This window comes from Lagopus muta, chromosome 6, assembly GCF_023343835.1.
Source record: "Lagopus muta isolate bLagMut1 chromosome 6, bLagMut1 primary, whole genome shotgun sequence".
NCBI classification, from domain to species: domain Eukaryota; kingdom Metazoa; phylum Chordata; class Aves; order Galliformes; family Phasianidae; genus Lagopus; species Lagopus muta.
In genome coordinates this window covers 24810736-24830024 of record NC_064438.1, presented here as the reverse complement: position 1 = coordinate 24830024, position 19289 = coordinate 24810736, and the positions used below count along the sequence as shown (strand labels likewise).

Below are 19289 nucleotides of genomic sequence, written 5' to 3'. Positions count from 1 at the left end.
GGGCCATAAAAATGATCCAAGGGATGGAACACCTCTCCTATAAGGACAGGCTGAGAGGGCTGGGGCTGTTCAGCCTGCGAGATGCAGATTTTTGCTATCTAAAGGGGAGCAACAGAAAACAAGGGGACAGATTCTTAAGCAGGGTCTGTGGTGACAGAAAGAAGGAGAAACGGTTTCAAGCTTATCGAGGATAGATTTAGGTTGCATAAAAGAAGAAATTATTTTACAGTGAAGGTGGTGAGGCACTGGAACATGCTGCTCAGGGAGGTGGTGGATGCTCCATTCCTGGAGATTTCCAAGGCAAAGATGGACCAGACTCTGGGCAACCTGATCTAGACCTGGATGTCTCTGCTCACTGCAGGGCAGTGGACTGGATGACCTTTTAAAGGTCCCTTCCAACTCTAGAGATTTGATTCTATACCCCCTCCCTGAAAATGTACTAGGCTAGCCTGGATGGCGCTATGGACAACTTGTGCTACTGGAAGGTGTCCCTGCCCACAGCAGAGGTATTGGACTAAACCATCTTTAAGGTCCCTTCCAACTCAAGCAATTCTACAACACTGAAATCGATTCTATGATTTGTGAAAATGAAAGACACAAACATCACTTCAACACTAAAATATAAAGGCAGCCCTTTAAATGGCTGCCAAAACTGACAGGTTTGATCTCACCACACATAGTGCATGAGCCATTGGAGATAATCCATGGTTCTTCACAGCAGAAATCTGTCAGGACCCAACATAACTAGCAGCAGTATTTGGAGTCAAAATTCCTACAGCACTGCAGTTACACATATGAGAAATTCGGAGAACCTCAAGAACAAGAGGTACGATGCTTCAATTTTGATCAGTTCTTTCATCAGTTGCTCTGAAGCCTATGCCAAAGCCAGTCTCAGTACTGGCATCAAAGATTTTCACCATCATCACTCTTTTGATAGCATTGATCTTTCTTCTTCCTGATCACAAGCTAGACGTACGTTGCTGGGTCTTCCTATGTGACTAGTGAACCTGGATCTAGGCCAAATCAGACAATCAGACATATGAAAAGTAGTCTAACTTAAACACTTCTCCATTTCTAGCTCCATCTGTCCTCTACAAGGATTAACTCATCACAAAACAGGCACGGCCTAAAGTCTCAGCATCCTCTATAGAGGTATATATATAAAATGACACAAATCCTCTTTGCTGTAAGAGATTCAGGAGTAACCTCTTACTTCCCTCCACCCCTTCTAGTTTGCAACATGAAGGTGTGGAAACAAAAATATTGTTATTGGCTGGCTGTAACTACTTTGGAAGTCTGAAAAACAAACAAACCAAAAAAACAAAACAAAACAAAACAAAAAAACACAAACCACACAAAAAAGCCTTCATAAAATACCTTGGATCTTCTTGACATTGGCACAAGTAGCAAGAGAGAAACCAACCACGTTTACAGTTTTCCATTCATGTTCTCCTATTTGTACATACAAACTTGCACATTTTTCAATAATACTTGTCTAAAAAAAGTAACCAAAAATCAGATGGCAACTGTATTAAGCATACATAGTTTTAAACCCAGTAGGAATGTATCAACTCTGCATGATCAAGTATAATATACAACAATATATACACTGCACACTTACCTTCCTGAAGGCTTGGATGTATTACTTGCTTATGCCTCAAGGTTTTCAGCTCTTCCATCAACTCCTTTTCCAGTACTTGTATTCTTGCCTGACAATCTTCTCAAAAATATAAAAAGTATAAAAGATATTTCATGTGCCAAAAAATGACTTAATGATTTAATCTTCCAATGTGCCTTTTTAAATTCTCTTACCATGGGGAATATCCATTCACAAAAAAAATCCCCCAAGATTACCTGGATCATTTGTAGTCAACAAGGGAGCCTGAAGATTCTGTGATTCTTCTCCTCCAGCTCTATCAACAGTGTGAATGTCAAGAGCTTCCTACGTACATAAAGAGCCTTGAATAATATGCCTCAAAAAACTGCCTTAGATACAAACTAAGTCACATCAAGTATCATTGAAATATTCAAAATACAAACTTACAAACAAGTATGCTTTATCTTATACAGAACCCTATAACCCACTATTTTTTCCAGAAGTCATTAAGACAGACATGATTAATTTTGAGACAATATAACGACAGAACTGAGGTGTTCACACATTTTAAAATTCAGTTTAAATGAAAATATACCTTCAGCATTTAAGTAAAAACTGGTTGAATTTAATTCGAAACAGTTTGGTTTTACCTTTGATGCAAAGGACACAAAGAGGACTCCATCAACATCTTCAAGGTCTGGCTTAACATCTGGAAGGATACTCCCAGGCCCCACAGGGCTGTTCTTGCTTGTTATCACAGGTTTCCCTATACCTTTTGGTGGCCGACCAGCCTTGGCGATTTTCAGTTTCCGTGGCCTTCCTCTTTTAGTGGTACCTGATGACAGTGAGTTTTGACTGCTACCAGAGCCTTTCAGGGATGCAGAATTCCTCAGTACTCCAGTTTTTTTTCTTCCACAAATCTCTTTTTCTGAAACCTGACAACTTACAGAGCTCCTAAGATTAAAATTAGGTGATTTAGATAGAATCCACTGGGCCTCTTTGATTGAGGAATATTTCTGTGCCAGTTTATTTCCAGGAGACATTTTTTTCATGGGTATCTCCTCAGTTATAGCAGTTGTCTCTGAGTAAGAACCTTTGTGATTTTCAAAGCAGACTGGCAAAGAATCCAGTACCGTATTCAACACGGATTTGTCTTTCTTGCAAGAGGACAGCATGGTCTGTGGTAGCTCAGATATCTTCACTGTACTCTTTGTAACCGCACAAGGTTCCAAATAAACCACAGGCATCTTCCCACTTTCCAATTTTAACATTTTTGCCTTGGCAACACCTGAAGGACTGGATAGCACACGCTTCCTAGACTTGAAGTCTCCATCATTTCTATCCGCTTCACTGTATCTCCTCAGGCATTTTTGTAGGACAGGATCATCATCATCATCAGTGTTAGAATACTCATCAGTTTCTTCATCTGTGTCTTCCTGTTTCACACTTACTCCTTGTGTGCAAATATTTGTCTCGTAGTCATAATCATCGACGGGTTCCTCTTTAATGACTACATTGAACTGTCCACTGGGGTCCAGTGGGGATGCCACTCGGGAGCTGCTCTCATAACTGCTAGCAATGGGACTGGGCAGGAAGGAAAAAAAAACACAACAGATCTTCATAAAATCTCCAGCTTTGCCAAAACAATATCATGTCCTATAATCCCCTGCTGCACATTGTAAAGAACTTCCAGAATGCTCCAAGCCATGAGTTGGCTAAATACGATGTCGTTTACAAGCTTACATTTTAAGCAGTGATCATTCAAAAACAACCAACCAACCTCCTACCATCTGCCATCATTTAAGACAATACAGCTTCTTTGTGAAAGCAGCAGCATCATTTCCTTCCCTAGTAATACCAGGATAACATTTGCAGCTTTCCTGTTTGAGGCATGACATGACTGATGCTAAGTTTTTATGTTTTAAATGCTTAGAAGTGGACTCGGTTTACCAAATGTTGAATTGTCACTTTAGTCAAAGCTACTTTATTTGCAAACGAGAAGCTAAATAAGTGCTTAATATACTCCAGTTCAAAAGATTTAAGCAAAATTTTAATTAATTCATCCTGAAGCTGCACTAAAACCATTCCTAAGTGAAACTGTTGATCCAAAACAATTACAGAATGTTAACAATCTGTTCAACCATGCATCATATTCCACTCAGATGGAGTACTGACCTAATCAGGGTGTTACATACCACAAATTGGACATTATGGACAGCCAGTCACACTCCCAAATGATGGGCTGCTTTGAGTAGCAGACATTTCAGTCAGAAAACTACAGTCAGCAGTTCTGTTAAGAACTTCAAAAACTGGCTTCTCATCATAAGAAAACACATAAAATACAAAACAAGAATTTTGAATGTAGAATGAAACTCAGAAATTAACAGAAGTCCATTGGTAAGCACATTGAATGGTATTCTAATATACTCTTTGTAAGTATTATACAACATTATATATTAAAAGTATGTTAAAATATTAAAACTACGTTAACATCATGCAATTACCAAAATGTTCAAAATCGGTATTTATGTTAATTTTTGTTCATGTTAACAATTTCAATAATGTAACAGCTTTTGTAACATCATTATATATTGATACTTTAATATCGTTTATATAGATGGTATGTACAAACACAAAGCTTGTTCTCTCTGTATATTTTTCCCCCTGAAGAAATGACCATTCTCAATTGAATCCTGGACTGTGATAAAGGAAGAGGAAGAAGTGGAGAAAAAGGTTGCTTCAGCCTTGTGTAGACTTAGGGCACAGTTAAAGGAGAAAACCTGGAACATACACACCAGTCATGACTTGGAGCAGCTCATAAAGAAAGACTGTGGTGTAAAACAAGGATGCAGATTTATATACTTACAAATAGAACTCCTAGGAGGAAGACAGACCCTTTCTAGAAAATCCACAGGGACACTGAGTAACTAGAGTTAAGCTTGAAGAAAAAAGTGTGCCTGCTGAGGTAACTGTAGTGCTGCAGGAGAATCTTGTTTTGTCTACCGTCTTCTCTGTCCATGGAGTTTTCTATAAGCAAGTTCCTAACATTCATTTCATGAAGAATGTCAAATGCAAGATTAAAAAGCCTTTCTTCTTCAAGGAGCAAGAGAAATTCTAGGACAATAATGCTTAGAGGTCCTGGGCAACGCTTAAAACTCTCTAAAATGAAGAGACAAATAAACGTCTCACTCGAATTCTACTATTTCCAATTGAAAGCCAAACAAAGTCTGGGCTTTTCCAGACATCTTTCTTTACCCACTGCAAGATGCATTCCTCAAGCTAAGGAATATGATTCTGTGAGAGATTTGGACAGTACCTACCTAAATCAAAGAAGCCCTGCTGTAAAAATCAAATTCCTAGGCACAAACGCCACTTTCCTCTTCCTATTACAACTATAAGCCAAATGGTGACAAGTGAGGTATCATCCATGTGTGTACATAAAAAACATCAAATATTTGTCCAAATATTTTACATTCAAATGCAATTATGAACTTCACGGACAACAGTAACAAGTTTCTTCATAGCACTGTACTCATTTCTTTTGCTTTTAGTTTGTGAAGTGCACTACTTCCAACACAACCACAGCAACACCTTTTCCTATACTCTCTGTGAAGGCACATCACACAGTCTGTCCTTTCAGAATCTTCCCTCTAATCTCAGATCAGCTAGAAATGGTGAGATCATCTCTGAACTGCTTCTTCCCTTACCTGATGTGGGACAATGCTCACATTTGAGCAAGTTGTTTGTTTTTTTTAATACTCCCATGTAACATGCTATTTCGTACCTCACGATTAAACAGCAAACACACGGAAGTAATTCTCCTGCATTTTGCCACAATAAACCATGCAACTGCTCACGTACTGAATTTTTAGCTGCTCATTTACCTGGATTTTTCTATGTAGATCATTTTTAAAATACACTACGGAACACATGGACTCTTCTGGAATTGATCTAGAAACCTGTTGCTATCTGTGATTGAGGCTGGAGGATGATTAGTACAGCACTCTTCTGAAAGCCAGGAAGGAAAAGAAAACCAAACTTTCGGACTAAACACAGCACTACTAAATTAGAAAAGCAGGCCTATGGGAGCATTCAAGCCTCCCACAGTATTTCTATTTTTGAACCAAAAAATTCAAAGGACCTTGAAGGGGAAAAGCGTGCAGCAGCCTATAAGACCTAGGAACCACAATCTTTTGCTTGCAATTCCCTCCATGCTCCCAGCATTTGAGTGGTTGAAGGTATAAACTTCCACTTAGAAATGCCCATAACTAAAATTAAAGATTGTTTTTTCTTACAGTACGCCTGATAAAAAGCAGCATATTTCCAAAGCACTGAAGAAAACGGACTACCTGGTATCATGAGAGTATTTATTTCCAAAGTGCAGGAACAAACAACTCAAGACTCAAATTCTTCTCAGCTGCATGCACCCTCTTATGAAGTTCCATTAGCAGCAAAGGAAACCTTTCAGCTGGCAAAACTAAGCACAAGCAGTCTATAGCACTAAGAAGTCCACCTCCCTTGGATACATTACCTGAGAGCAGCAGCTCCCAGCTTCTAACTCTTCCACAAATTTAAAGCCAGCCAAAATCACTACCCTGTCTAGAGGCAAGACAGTGCCCACCAATTTATAGGTAACACTATGTACAGGGAAATTACAGTTATCAAAGCGTAAATATAACAGTCATTGTTTGATAAAAGAGGATGCCACTCACTCAAATGCTGTCCTTGAAAGGCTGCTGAGTGGCATGAAAACTCTGTAAACAGGTTTGAAGGAAAAAAATAGAACAAATGTCCTCAACAACTCGGCACATAAACAAAGAGTTCTGCCATTCCTTGGGTGAGATTACTTTTTTTATTTCCAAGTACAGAATTTGGCTGTTTTGCACAGATTAGAGAAGATAGAACAAAAAGCTGCACTAATTTTGAAGGTTGTTTTAGAACTGTGAGAAATATTTATTCATAAAACGATTAATATTTCCTAGAACAGAGGAAAATGCCTTAGGGATTCTCCCTGTATGAGCAGCTTTGAGCACAGTTAAGAGGTGAATTGTCTTTGAGATGAAACTGGGGAAGGCATCTTATACACACTACACCAGAAGAAGCAAAGCCTGTTGAGTCAAATGAGCTGCTCTTCAGTAAGGTTCTCAAGTCCTTAAAATTACTCAAAGGGAAAAAGGAAATTCTAAAACAGCCCAAAATTTACTGGGTGAGATAACATCTACACTTTCAGCATTATGGTTTTTATCCTTTGGGAAATAAAGGGAAACAGGAGAGAGGAAAAAATAAAGCCACAGAAGCTATTGTTTGAACATCTCTCCAAATGATTTGCTTCAGTGACACCCTTCAGGCAAAGCTAGTGAACAAAGTGACCATGAACAAAACTTTAAGCTTCTGCAACAGGAACTGACTCCAAAGAGAGAAAAAAAATCACTTCAAAGACAAAGTAAGTTTTCAAACTTCTCAGTAGCTACTTTCAGAGATGTAGTGTTTTACTTACAATCTGCTTACAATCTGCAAAGTTATCTAAGCATTGATCTATAATCAGAAAAGATTTCTCTAGAATTTACATTTTTGGACTATCTAAGAAGTATAGGAGACGTTCTCTCTAATACACTGCTACTGGAAATTACTGCATAATCTAGGACACTCCAAATCCACAGCAATTGGAATAGTCAGGACTAACCACAATCAGAAAGGCTCAATGAATGGACAACTTTGTAATTCAAGGTTTTGCAGTTACTCAAAAGGCAAGAAGATCATTTCTCCGAGGAAAAAAAACAATCAAACAAATCTTTACCCTCTCTAAACACGCTGAATGTACTGCAGTCTTTGAAGCAAGCTACAATTACATTGTAATTAACACACTTTTTCCCTTCTAGGAAGTGAGCTTGAATTACACAGTTAATATCATCCTGATTTCCTAGTTACTTGACAAAGTAGTTATGTGCAGTTAAATAATGTCTTGGCATACTCATCTACATAAGGTTGCTTTTGATACCGATTTTTTGGCAGATTAAGTACTGAAGCACTGAAAGGTGGGCTGTTTCAATCTCCCTTGAGGAAGGAAAGAATTCCCATAAGAAGTTACTGACAAAACATGTAGTTTGTCAGTAGTCCACTACTGCAGTGGGGTAACCACTACACATACCCAATCCAAGCACACATCACCCTCACACAGCCTCACTCATTCACTAATGAAAAATGAAGAAACAGAGACAGCCTGTTGTGGTGGTAAGAAACTCTTAAAAAAAAAAAATGGCAACTTTTGCAGGACTGAAACGTGCTCTCTTTAAAATTCCAAACAACTAACTTTAGACTTCTAAATACCACAAGAGTTAACAAGAATCCCTCAACATTTCTTTACAAAGCGAATTAAAGCAACATACAAAAACCACCAAACTCTTGTACTCCTCAGATACATTAGGAAGTTCGAACTGATAGATGACTACCTAAAGGAAGGAAAAGTTTTCAGCAATTCCACCATTTCAGGTCAAACAAATGTTATCCATGCATCTGTCTACTAAGCATCTCATTATTTGATGCTTTACCGAATACCTCACTCAACAGACATTTATTATAAAAACAGAATGCTAACCCACCTCTCAGTGACTTCTTGTTTTAGCTTTGGCGTATCACTGGAAGGCAGGCCAGTGTCCAGGAAACCTACAAAGTCTTGTTCTGTATTAAAGGATTCTTTCTCCAGGTTCATGGCTGATGAGTTCTGACCAATGAATGAAGAATCTATTCTCCGACGTAATTCTAACATGTCAACTTCAGCAGGGCAACTACGAATGCTGGCAGAGCTAAAAACATTACCTTCTTCCAGTTCAAAGCTATTGTTTTGTTTCACATCGCGCTGAGGCCGACTATTCAAGCCATCATCTCTGAATCCCTTAGCAAAAGGATTGTAATCTATTTTCAGCTGGGTAATCTGAATATTCTGGTAGGCTGTAACTGCAAAGAACTCTGTCTGTGGAAAGGTAAACGTATGGACATCTGGGCCATTGAGCTGAATGACTTCGGTGGCTTTGTCTGCAGGAACCAAGTGAAGGCGTGGCAGATAGCGGTGCATAGAATGTAAGATGATATGACCCTCCTGGTCCAGGGTATTGTTGGTAAGCTTGAGTTTGTAGAAAGATACCGGCTGGTGCATCCAGTACTGGCCAGTGGAAGGCGACTCTGGATGAATAAACACTCGTCCAAGAACGTGGGGCTCTGCCTTCCCACTAGGCTCCCACCAGCGGCCATTCCATTTGTATCGGTGATTGTCCACGGGGGAGATGTCCATGACCAGGATGTACTTCTGGCTGGCATCCAGACCTGTAATCCAGTATCGGCAGTATGGGAACATGCGCCTCCCCTGCTTTGTCAGAATCATCTCCGTGTTGCGATGGTAGAATTCATTCCACATACTGTTGTTGTCTAGGGTGACAGTGATGCCCCCTGAGACACAGTCAGCTGGGAGGCAGGTCTTGATTTTGGGTTTTACTGGCATTAATACGCCACTGGCCAGAGCGCAAGCGTCACGGTTGGCCACTAGGATTCCTTGGTCGCCTTTGCCATTTCCCTGCTGTTGTTTCAATATAACAAAAAAGGCAGGTGCTGAGCCAGACACTGTCCCACCGTCCCGGTTAGCCAGCACAATCTGCTGTTTCTCCATGATGAGCAGTTTTATAAGCTCTCAAATAAAAAGCAAATTCTACACAATTCTGATAATCATCTGCATGTATTCACCATTCTGGAAAAAAAGAAAAAAAAAAATCAGTTAAAGTTCTTTAAATACATTCTCGTAAAAAGGTTTTAATGTGTCTCAAGGTTGTTTTTAGTTTGTTTTTTAAACAGTTCTCCTCTTGAAAAGTTTAAAGACAAACAGTACCAAGTAAAATCAAGCACAATTAGCACATAACAAATCAAGGCTATTAGTGCACATATAACTCAGTTCTTACAGGTGTGGGTTACAACACCCTTATAATCATTTTCATTTAATGCCTTGCCATGACAGCACTCGTTGCTTTGCTTGACGCATCAAAGTCCTCTTTGTTCTGATACTGGTTTAACACTTCAGGTCATCTACTGAAGAAACAGCATTTAGCTAGATGTGCAGAAGTTTTCAGAAGAGAGGATGGCACAATTCTCACACAAAGGAAAAAGCTGTTTCGCTCTTCTCAGAAAGAGGTCTCAGAGATCCAAAGCTTCTAAAAAAACGAGGAGGAACAAAAACCTCCAAACTTCTGTAATGAAACAGACTGCCTGTGCAGTTGGGATTTCTCTGGGATCCCTTATCTCCCCCATAAACCCAAGTTTTCAGAAAAGTCTGTCCAACACAGAGACAAAGAATGGAAGAAAGAAAAAAAGTAGTTTGAATGGATAAGCTTGCCAACAAAGCAGACAATCTAGCCCCCCAAAAAAGGCAAAGCAGCCAAGATAAAATGGTAGAATGGAAAGCACCAGAGCAATGGAGAGCACCTTAGCTATCTATTTTCTAAATTAACGGAATAATTAAATAATTAAAGCTAAGCAACAAAACATCAGAACATCTGTTTAAGAAACTAAAAAATTTCCTCCACCTGCATGCACATAATTCCATTTTTGTACGTCTGCCACACAGGTGAGTATGTAACCAACATCCTAAGAGGCAATAGTAAAAATGCCATTCTTTACACAGCTCATACATTTCTCATTGTGACAGTTTACAGTAAGCTAAAGAGTAACTTACAAGAATATCATTCAGACTTTTGTGCTTTAAATCTGATTATATATTATTATTATATATTATATATATATCACATTGAGAAAAAAAAAAAAAAAACAGTCAATTTTTATAATAAATGCATAGCTGGGGAGGAAGCAGGAATATGAGATGAGGAATTGCCATCAGCTGGAGTTACCTGTGCAAAGCAGCTACCACGTGTCTGTGGGGCATAATTAAAAGCTCAGAAGATGGTCAACATTCATCAATTCCATGAGGAACATTCTCAACACCGAAGGAATACAAGAGACCTACTTCAATCCTTCCACCTTCACTATTCAGAACTTCAGAACATTCATAAGATAAATTGGAGAGAAAAAAAATGTTCTGCACAGGTTTTGGAAAACACCTTTTGCCGCTTTTTACTTGGAGGATGCCACTTTTACTTGGAGAAAGAAATACTTCCCCATAGAGGAAGAGAATTAAGAGAATCTAGAACACAGAAGGAAGAGCCATCACAAGAAGAACACAATCACTTTCAAAGCTGCACATGACTTCCCACATACTTAAGACTTCACATTACTGCAAAACGACACCAGCTTATTAAAGTGATTCTACATTTGGTAAAAGATTCGCAGAAAGGCTTTAAGCTTGCTTCAAAAACATGCCAGCCATGTGTTCAGCCAAAACACAACAAATACAGAAGACTCCTGAGTCACTGTTCCGTTTCCCAGTATTTAACAACACTGTGCTATTTCAGTCAGTTCGGGGGTATGCAGTGTTCCCAGTATCAAATGTGGCTGGGATGTTTGTGGTTGCAGGCAATTACAGCAGGCAAAAGCGACGTAACTTCAGTACCAGCACCATCCATTCCCAGCACAATTTCACACACACTCTTACACTTGGTCTGACACAGCAGCCACTTTCATTAAAACAGGGAGCTCCACGTACTTGTGGAAGCCTCAGTTATACTCGGCTCCAGCTATATTTGAGCCGTGCGCAGACCCGATATTTAAAAGCAGACCTCTGATTGGTCAGCACACCAAGCAAAAACATCGAAAGCAGCTTTAGAACGTGCGGGAAGGCAAACGCGCAAAACGCAAAACCACGGTTAGGAGACAACTCCTATGCGAACCAGGCGAGGCCGCCGCACGCAGCGCTCCCGGGCAGGGCATTCCGCGCGCGCTTCTCGTGCCGCAGGCAGCAACGGGCGGCGAGCAGGCGGCGCGGCGGGACAAGGCACGGCACGGCGCTCCAATGGCAGCGGGCACCGCACGCGCGGCGCTGCCGTTCAACGCCGCCCGCCCGCGCGTCCCGAGCGGAAGGCGGGCGCCCCGAGCGGGGCAGGTGCGGAGCGGCCGAGCACTCGTCGCCGCCGCCCCTCCTCCCCCGCGCCGGACGGCCCCCGCCGGAAGCCCCGGCACGGGAGAGGCGGCCGCCGCCGGGAGCCGCCCGCGCCTTTCCGGGAAGCGGCCGCCCGCGCGGCGGCGGCGTCCCCAGCCGGGCGCGTACGGCGGCGGGAGCGGGGCCCGCGAGGCGCCCGCGCCGCTCCTCAACAGCTCGGCGATGCGCGGACGAGGCCGGAGGGGGCGCGACGCGGCGGGCGCTCCCGAGGCGGCGACTCCCCAGTGGCGAGGCGGCCGCGAGGCGGCCCCGAAGCGGCGCTTCGCGTAACCGCCGGGAGCGGCCCGCGCCGCGCGGCTCGGCCCGGCCGCGGCGCCTCGTGGTGCGCCGGGTGTTAATTTTCGCAGTCGGGGCGGGAAGCGCGGGGGGAGGCGGCGCGCGGAGCAGGGGCGCGGCGCGGCGAACGCGGGGCTCGGCAGAGGGCGGCGGGCGGCCGCAGGGCGGTAGTTACCGTGCGGCGAGGCGCGGGCCCCCCGCTCCCTTTCTCTTCACGCGGACCGTGTGTCCGCCAGCTGGGAACAACGTGCGTGCGCACCGCGCTGACGTCATCGCGCCGCAACGCGCGCACGCGCACCGCCCGCTCACGCCCCCCTCCCTCCCTCCCGCCTGCCCGTCACGTGCCCGCGCCGGGCCCAGCCCCGCACCGCGCGGCGCCCCGCCACGAAGCTTCTGGAACGGGCGCGGGGTCGACGTCGCCTCGCGCGCGTCTCGGCGGTGCCCGCGCTCCCTGGCGCCTTCGAAGTCCCTTTCTGTGCCGCGGCTGCGGCCCCGCCCCCCGCCGCCTCCGCCCCGGGGCGCGGACGAAGCGCCCGCCCGCTCCGCTCCCCCCTGCGGGCCGCCCGGCCCCGCCTCCGGTCACGGGACCGGCCCGGGGCCCAGCGGCGGCGGGGACGTGGCTCGCGTTGGCCCGCGTTAGCACGCGACGGCCGTGGGGCGGCGCCGGCGGGGACCGCACCCGGCGCGAGCGGAGGCGGCGGTGACGGCGCGCCCCCACCTTCAGGGGGCCGCAGCGGCGGCGCCGCCGCCTCCGTCCCTCCCTCCTTCCCTCGGTGCTTCCCCGGGAGAACGCGAGCCCCCGTCCCGCAAGACGGCGCGCCCCGGCTCGTGGGAAGCTGAGTGCAGGACGTATCCCTCCTCCTGCAGCGGTTTAGCAGGGCGAGCCTCACGGCACCACGAGCACCCCAAACTTCAGGCAGCCCCGGGAACCTGGCAGGAGGGCCAGCACCCTGCGGTACGTCGGCGAGCCTGGCAGAGTATGGAAGGTGGCTTAGCTCAGCCCTCATCTGGCAGTTTTCTTCTCTGCGTCTGGGCAAGCAGGGCTCAACACCAACCCCATGGCAGTGCTCTGGATTGGTCAAGGAAAGTATATTTTTTAAATCAGGTGCTTTGAGAATAAGCTCGTTGAAACAATTCTGAACATTCAGGGATTACACATATAAACGGGGCATGGCTGAAGGCATGCACCTGTGGGAACCCCGCTATTCCTCCCCTGTCTGTCAGGATATTTACTTGCATATCCTCTATGGAGGGACAGATGACCAGAATGCCATGGTGTCAGGCTCACATCAAGCTTCAGCCCTCAGCAGCCCAGCTGTGCGGTAGCTGCAGCTTCTGTAAGGACACCCTCAGTTACAACTGAGCCACTGCTCTCAGGATGCAGAAGAATGGAAGGAATCAAGAAAGCAATCCAGTCTAAGGGCAGTTATTACAACTCAACATGTAAACATGTGTATTAACTGACTGGATTAGGAATCCCGTAAGTACATTTGAATCTTAGCTGCTGTCATCAGTCCTAACGCTTTTTCCATCCTTTTTACAGTCTCCCTGCTATCCCATTTTCATCTCTCTGGATGTTTCTATTCTCCTGCCCTTCCTTCTACCTCAGTCTCACCAGTCTTCATGCACTCTTCTGACAGACATTTGAGTAACCCTCAGCACCCCAGTAACCCACTGACACGAAGCAGCAGCAGCAGCAACGGCCTCACCCACCAGTGACCACTTAGGTTGAACCACCTCAGGAGAGCAACACACAGAAGAGCTCTATTAAAGTCATAACTTGGTGGTAAGCCAACCAAGCCACCTTCACATTGTTTTATCACTATAAACCTCTCTATTAAGCATGCCACAATTAGTTTGCTGGGTTATGAAATGAGGAGCGCATGCAGCATTCCCACTGCACCTCCTATCATGAGAGAAGATGGAATGCACAAATTGCACCTTCTGTGCACGACCAAAGCATGTCCAGCAAGTGGAATGGAATGGCTACCGTTGTGCAGATCTAGCTCCAAAGCAGAAGTTAACTCTCTACAGTTATTTTGATGAAACATTTGCATACCATGTATTAGATCTAGCAGTCATCAACCGAGCTATTTATTCCAATAAGAGAAGCTGCACTGAGCTGAGTAGCAGATAGGACTACATGCACGGCCCAGCAGCATGTGTTCCAGCAACAACAAGTTGTAACAGACTGTTGATACTGCCAGGAATTTTGCCAGCATTTGACCTGACTCGTGCAGTGATCCTTGCCTGGAACAGAAGTGGAACCTCTAGTTAATCAACAGAGCAAATTCACCTGTAAAAGCAAGCAGCTCTACCGCCTCCCACCAGCACAAATAACCAGGTTCTGAGCACTTTATAGCCGTCAATGGACAGGAGCACAGCTGCCCATTTTGACCAGTGAAAATGGCAGCTTTAAGGCCTCATTGCGCTAGATACCAACTGGTTGCATAGAAATGGTCTTCACCACCTGAGTACTGTCCTTTGCAGTCACGTTTAGTAACTGGTAAGGTCACACTTGAAACTCTGAAGTTCACTACTAAGTAGCACCCTCATCCACCATATGCCTCTTTTGGACTTATTTCCTGTTTTGCAGTATCTTGAAAGCATGAATTACAGTCTTCAAAATTGTATTTCCCAACAGTATCAAGTAAACTGCACTCATTCTCCAGTAACCCCTGCCAGCACGGCTACATGTTACAAGTAACAAAGATACAGAACTTTCACCAACCAGCATACCACAGAGATTGCCAGTAGAGCTGTAGTGAAAACCTGAGCTTTTCAGCCACTTCTACTCATAACCTATCTCAAAAAAAGGTACTGCAACAGACCAACAGAGAGAGAGGGTCCAGGCTTTGCTAAGGATCCCTATCTGGGAGACCGACAATCTTAAGCACAACATGTAACAGTTGCAAACCTGCATAATATATAAAAGAGGTGCAGACTGCATTTATTTTATGCAGCAATTATCTCTTCAGTTTGAACATAAAGATCACAAGCAGAGATGCAATACGAGACTTCTATCATATGGTATACTTTCATACACAGTACATGAAAGGCACTGCTGCTGGAGCATTACTCAAGCATGAAGAAGGCTTTCAGCTCTCAAATTCACTATCTAGAAGTGACAGTAGCTGAAACTGGCTAAAACAACAGCCACCCAAACCAACCATGACGGTGTAATACACTCACAGTGAAAGGAAACAGCAGTCTTAGCCCACAAGTTTGTTAGCACTAAGACCATGCAGCCCTGACAGTTGTATGAAGTCTGAAGGTATGGCCATAAAAAAGATTTATAAAGAGAGGTCTTTATATCTAGTATCTAATATCTAGTCACACTATAAGTAGTAAGAAGCCTCGTACAATATGTATGCTGGAAGGGTTAAAACACAAAGAAACACTTTTTCAGCCAATGTTCTGCCACTTGAGACAATGATTAACACAGTATCAGGCCACGAGAAAGTCTGTTAATTCTCAAACTCCAAGTGGACTGAACTGCCTATACTAAGATACCTAGTCCCACTTCCTGTACCTTTACATGCCCTGCTGGCCTTCAACTGCTTCTCCAGAAGAGTTTGGGCCTGCCAGAGCTGAATACTTGCTGTACACACATTGCAGTACCTACAACAGCTTTGGCCCCCATGTTTAGGCAACAGATTCCAGTATTTTACACCATTTTATTTATAAAAGAAGTAGCATAAAATGTTCCTTTAGCTATAGTGAGAAAGTGTAATTTAATGTCAAGAAGATTATAGGTATGATGGTAGAATTTAGCTTAAGTGTATGATTTAAAAAAGCAAACATTGAGAAACCGACTGTTACATAGTACTAAAAAATAAATAAAAAGCAAAAAACAGCAAGAAGTCTGCTTCTCCAGAGTCAGGTTTTCTTGATGAAAACATACCACACAGAACTCACAACTCCCAAAACAAGTATGTATGACAGCTTTTAAGACATCAGATTTCAGTTCAGAACATTACTTTATACTAAAACCAAATGTACTTCTTAATACCTAGAGCCCTGAAGATTCCAGGGCGTTTGTTCAGTTGACAACTGATGTCATCTACTTGGATTTGTGCAAGGCCTCCGACACGGTCCCACACCACATTCTTGTCGCTAGATTAGAAAGATGTGGATTTGAAGGGTGGACAATTCAGTGGATAAGGAATTGGTTGGAAGGTCTCAGGCAGAGGGTTGTGGTCAATGGCTCTGTGTCCAGGAGGAGATCTAGTACTCTTTAATATCTTGATCAATAATACAGGTGATGGGATTGAGAGCACACTCAGCAAGTTCACCGATGACACCAAGCTGAGCAATGTGATTGATACATACAGAAGAAGGAAGGGATGCAATTCAGAGGGACCTTGATAAATTTGAGAGGTAGGCCCTTATGAACCTAGTGAGATTCAACAACGCAAAGTGCATCCTTTTTGCACTTGGGTCAAGGTGATCTCAGACACGCTTAAGAACTCCTTGAGTAGCACTGCTGAGAAGGACTCAGCAGTCCAGACTGATGACAAACTCAATACAAGCCAGCAGTGTGCACCTGCAGACTGGAAGGCATGAAGACGGGTCGAAGGAACTGGGCTCGTTCAGCCTCGAAAAGGCTGTGGGGAGACCTCTTTGTGACCTTACAGTACTCAAAGGGAGCCTATAAACATGAGGGAAATCAGCTTTTTACATGGGTACATTGTGAAAGGACAAGGGGAAATGGGTGTAAACTAAAGGAAGAGAAATTCAGATTAGATGTTAGGGGGAGGTTTTTTATTGAGAGAGTGGTGAAGTGTTGGAATGGGATGCCCAGAGTGGTGGTGGATGCCCTGACTCTGGAGGTTTTCAAGGCCAGGTTGGATGGGGCCCTGGGCAATCTGATCTAGTAGTACTTGATCTAGCAGCTGGCAACCCTTCCTTGAGGCAGGGAGGTTGGAACCTGCTGATCCGTGAGGTCAATTCCAACCCAAGCTATTCTACAATTCCGTAAGTGCTTCATAAACCATCAGCTGTGTCCCTGCAGAAGCCCTAGTTTCTATTCTGCACGCAAACATTTTGGAAACGATGGAAATGCCCACTCCAGCTCTCCTCCAGCAGTACTCTGCCATGCACATCACAACTTTCTGTCCCCCATTAACTCAGTGCTTTAACAGCATTAATGATACAATACAAAGTGCATAATATTCACTCCTTCTCTTCTAAAGAATTATAACTTTTCAGTATATAAAGAGATGTTCCCAAATACTGAAGGCAACAGAATGGAAACACACAACCCATTTATATGGGCCACTGAACCACTGATGAGGGGACTGGATGAAAAGTCAGTGTTCACTGCAAGCTACCATGGTGTTTTATCTGTGCAGGTATTTATGGCATGTTATTATTTCAACATTTAAAATAATGTACTTTCATACTTTATCAAAAAGTCACTCATATGCCCATTACTCATATATTCAATGATTGCTTTATTTTTTCCATACACTATCACTTCAACTACTGAAATCCAAAAAAAAAAACACCAACAACCTCTTGCACTTTCTCCCATGCAACGATGGCCCTAATTAACACACACAACACCATTCTGATGGACTTCAGTCCCCTTATGGACACATCATGAAGAACATTTGTCACAAGCATAAATCTTCAGCTGAGGACGTTCTCCACATGGTAGAAAAAAGATGGCAAAAGAAGTCAGGAAAAGATCTAACTTTCAGCACCATCCTTCTCATTCAAGTGTTGCATCCAGGGCTCTCATCCATCAAACTGTAACTGCCACAGAAATCCTGCTCCCCTTCAAAGTTACAATATGAAAGAATAATACCAATTGAAGTACCAAGTAATAGGGTCCAGGCTTTTCTTTAATACTGATCTTCACTTCTGACTTGCAGACGTAGCCTGCGGTCAGGCAGAACATACCACACTAGCAGTAAGCAACAGTCAATAGACCAGCACAACTGCGCAACCACCACTATTCCTGTAACAGCAACTGGGTCGCAACCTTCGGATCTTTGGGTCTCACCGCCACGCAGGGCTGAGGGCAACGCACAGTGACAGCAGGACAGCCAGAGGGCACAAGCTTAGAAATCTTCAGCAACCAGGCAAAAAGCTCAGACTGCGTTACTGGAAGCCTCTCCGTTTGCCAAACTGAAGAAACACCCGCTAATCCTCGCGCCTACCATCTGCAAGCCGAGCTCACACTACCGTTTCCCAACTCGGTTTTAAACTTCGTATCAACAACGCCGGTAACCACGGAGAACCACGGAGCCCGCCCCCGGCGCCCTTCAGGGAAAGCGCGCCGTTTGTTTACTCGGCGGCCCCGGGGGAAGGCCGGAAGCGCAGCGGGACGCGGAGCGAGAGGCGGAGCGCCGCCCCGCCCGGCACCAACGGCCGCCGCACGCGACGTGCCCGGGCGCACGCGCGCCACCAACCGCTCCGCGCAGCCGTTACGCCCCGCCCCGGCGCGCGCCGCCAAGGGGCAGCGGGAGCGGCCGCGAAGCGCCACGGCCGCCGCCCCCCCCGCTCCTCTCCTCCGTGATCCTCGGCGGCGCGCGGTCGGCAGATGGCAGGCGCGTCCCGCGGCCCGGCCCCGGATAGCGACGGCCACGCCCCCGCCGAGGGCCGGTCCCTGGGAGCGCGATAGCCCCAGGAGACGGCAGCCGCTCGGGGCCGGGCCTCCGCCGACCCCTTCCGGATGCGGAGCCGCTCGGGGCTTATAACCCGCCCTCCCCTCGTCACGTGACCGGCGGACGCCCTCGCCCCCCCCCCTCTCCGCCCCGCCGTCCGTCGGCTCCGGCCCCGACCCTGGAGGGAACGGGACGGGAGAGAAGGGCCGAAGAGCGGCCAGGGCGCCACCGCTCCCCTCCGCCGCCGCCCTGCGGCCCCTTCGCTTCAAACGCAGCCCTCACAGCCCAAGAGAAGCGAGCGCGCACGTGTGATTGGGCGGCCGCGCTCACGTGACGCGCACACCTCACGCCACCTCCTCGAATAAAACTTCAAAACCGACAGAGGGACGGAGGGGAGGGGCAGCGCCCCGCGGGCGGCCGGCTCCTACCTGCCTCCAGCCGCCGCCGCTTCCATGTGGCGCGGGGCGCCAACCGCCGGCCCGGCCCGCGCACCCCGCTCGCGGCTCCTGAGGCCTTCGCCTGCCACGCGCACCCTCCTGCTGTCTTCATTGGCCGCGGCGGCCCATCACGTGGGCCGCTCCCGTTTTTCCTTCCTCTCGCTTTCTTCCCCGCTTCCCGGCGGCGGGGCCGCCCCCGCCAGGCGGGAGGCGGCTCGGCGCGGCACTGCCGTCCTCCGGGCGGGGGGAGAGCGCGGCCGGCGGCGACCGCG

General features: G+C 45.9%; 1 protein-coding gene across 11 annotated transcripts in view; it reads right to left on the bottom strand.

The window, feature by feature from the left end:
* The window catches only part of MGA (MAX dimerization protein MGA), a 58517-nt gene extending 39228 nt beyond the window's left edge, over positions 1-19289 (bottom strand). For 4 of the 11 annotated variants that reach the window (XM_048947616.1, XM_048947615.1, XM_048947618.1 and 1 more), the window contains exons 1-5: positions 10486-11465; positions 8197-9335; positions 2248-3181; positions 1855-1942; positions 1622-1717 (exon numbers count right to left, since the gene is read on the bottom strand). In XM_048947616.1, the coding sequence (XP_048803573.1) occupies positions 1622-1717; positions 1855-1942; positions 2248-3181; positions 8197-9257 (2179 nt within the window). In that variant the 5' untranslated portion in view covers positions 9258-9335; positions 10486-11465. Of the gene's footprint in view, positions 1-1621; positions 1718-1854; positions 1943-2247; positions 3182-8196; positions 9336-10485; positions 11469-12141; positions 12242-19008 lie in introns of those variants that run through there. The other 7 variants (XM_048947623.1, XM_048947622.1, XM_048947613.1 and 4 more) reach the window with 6 other exon arrangements.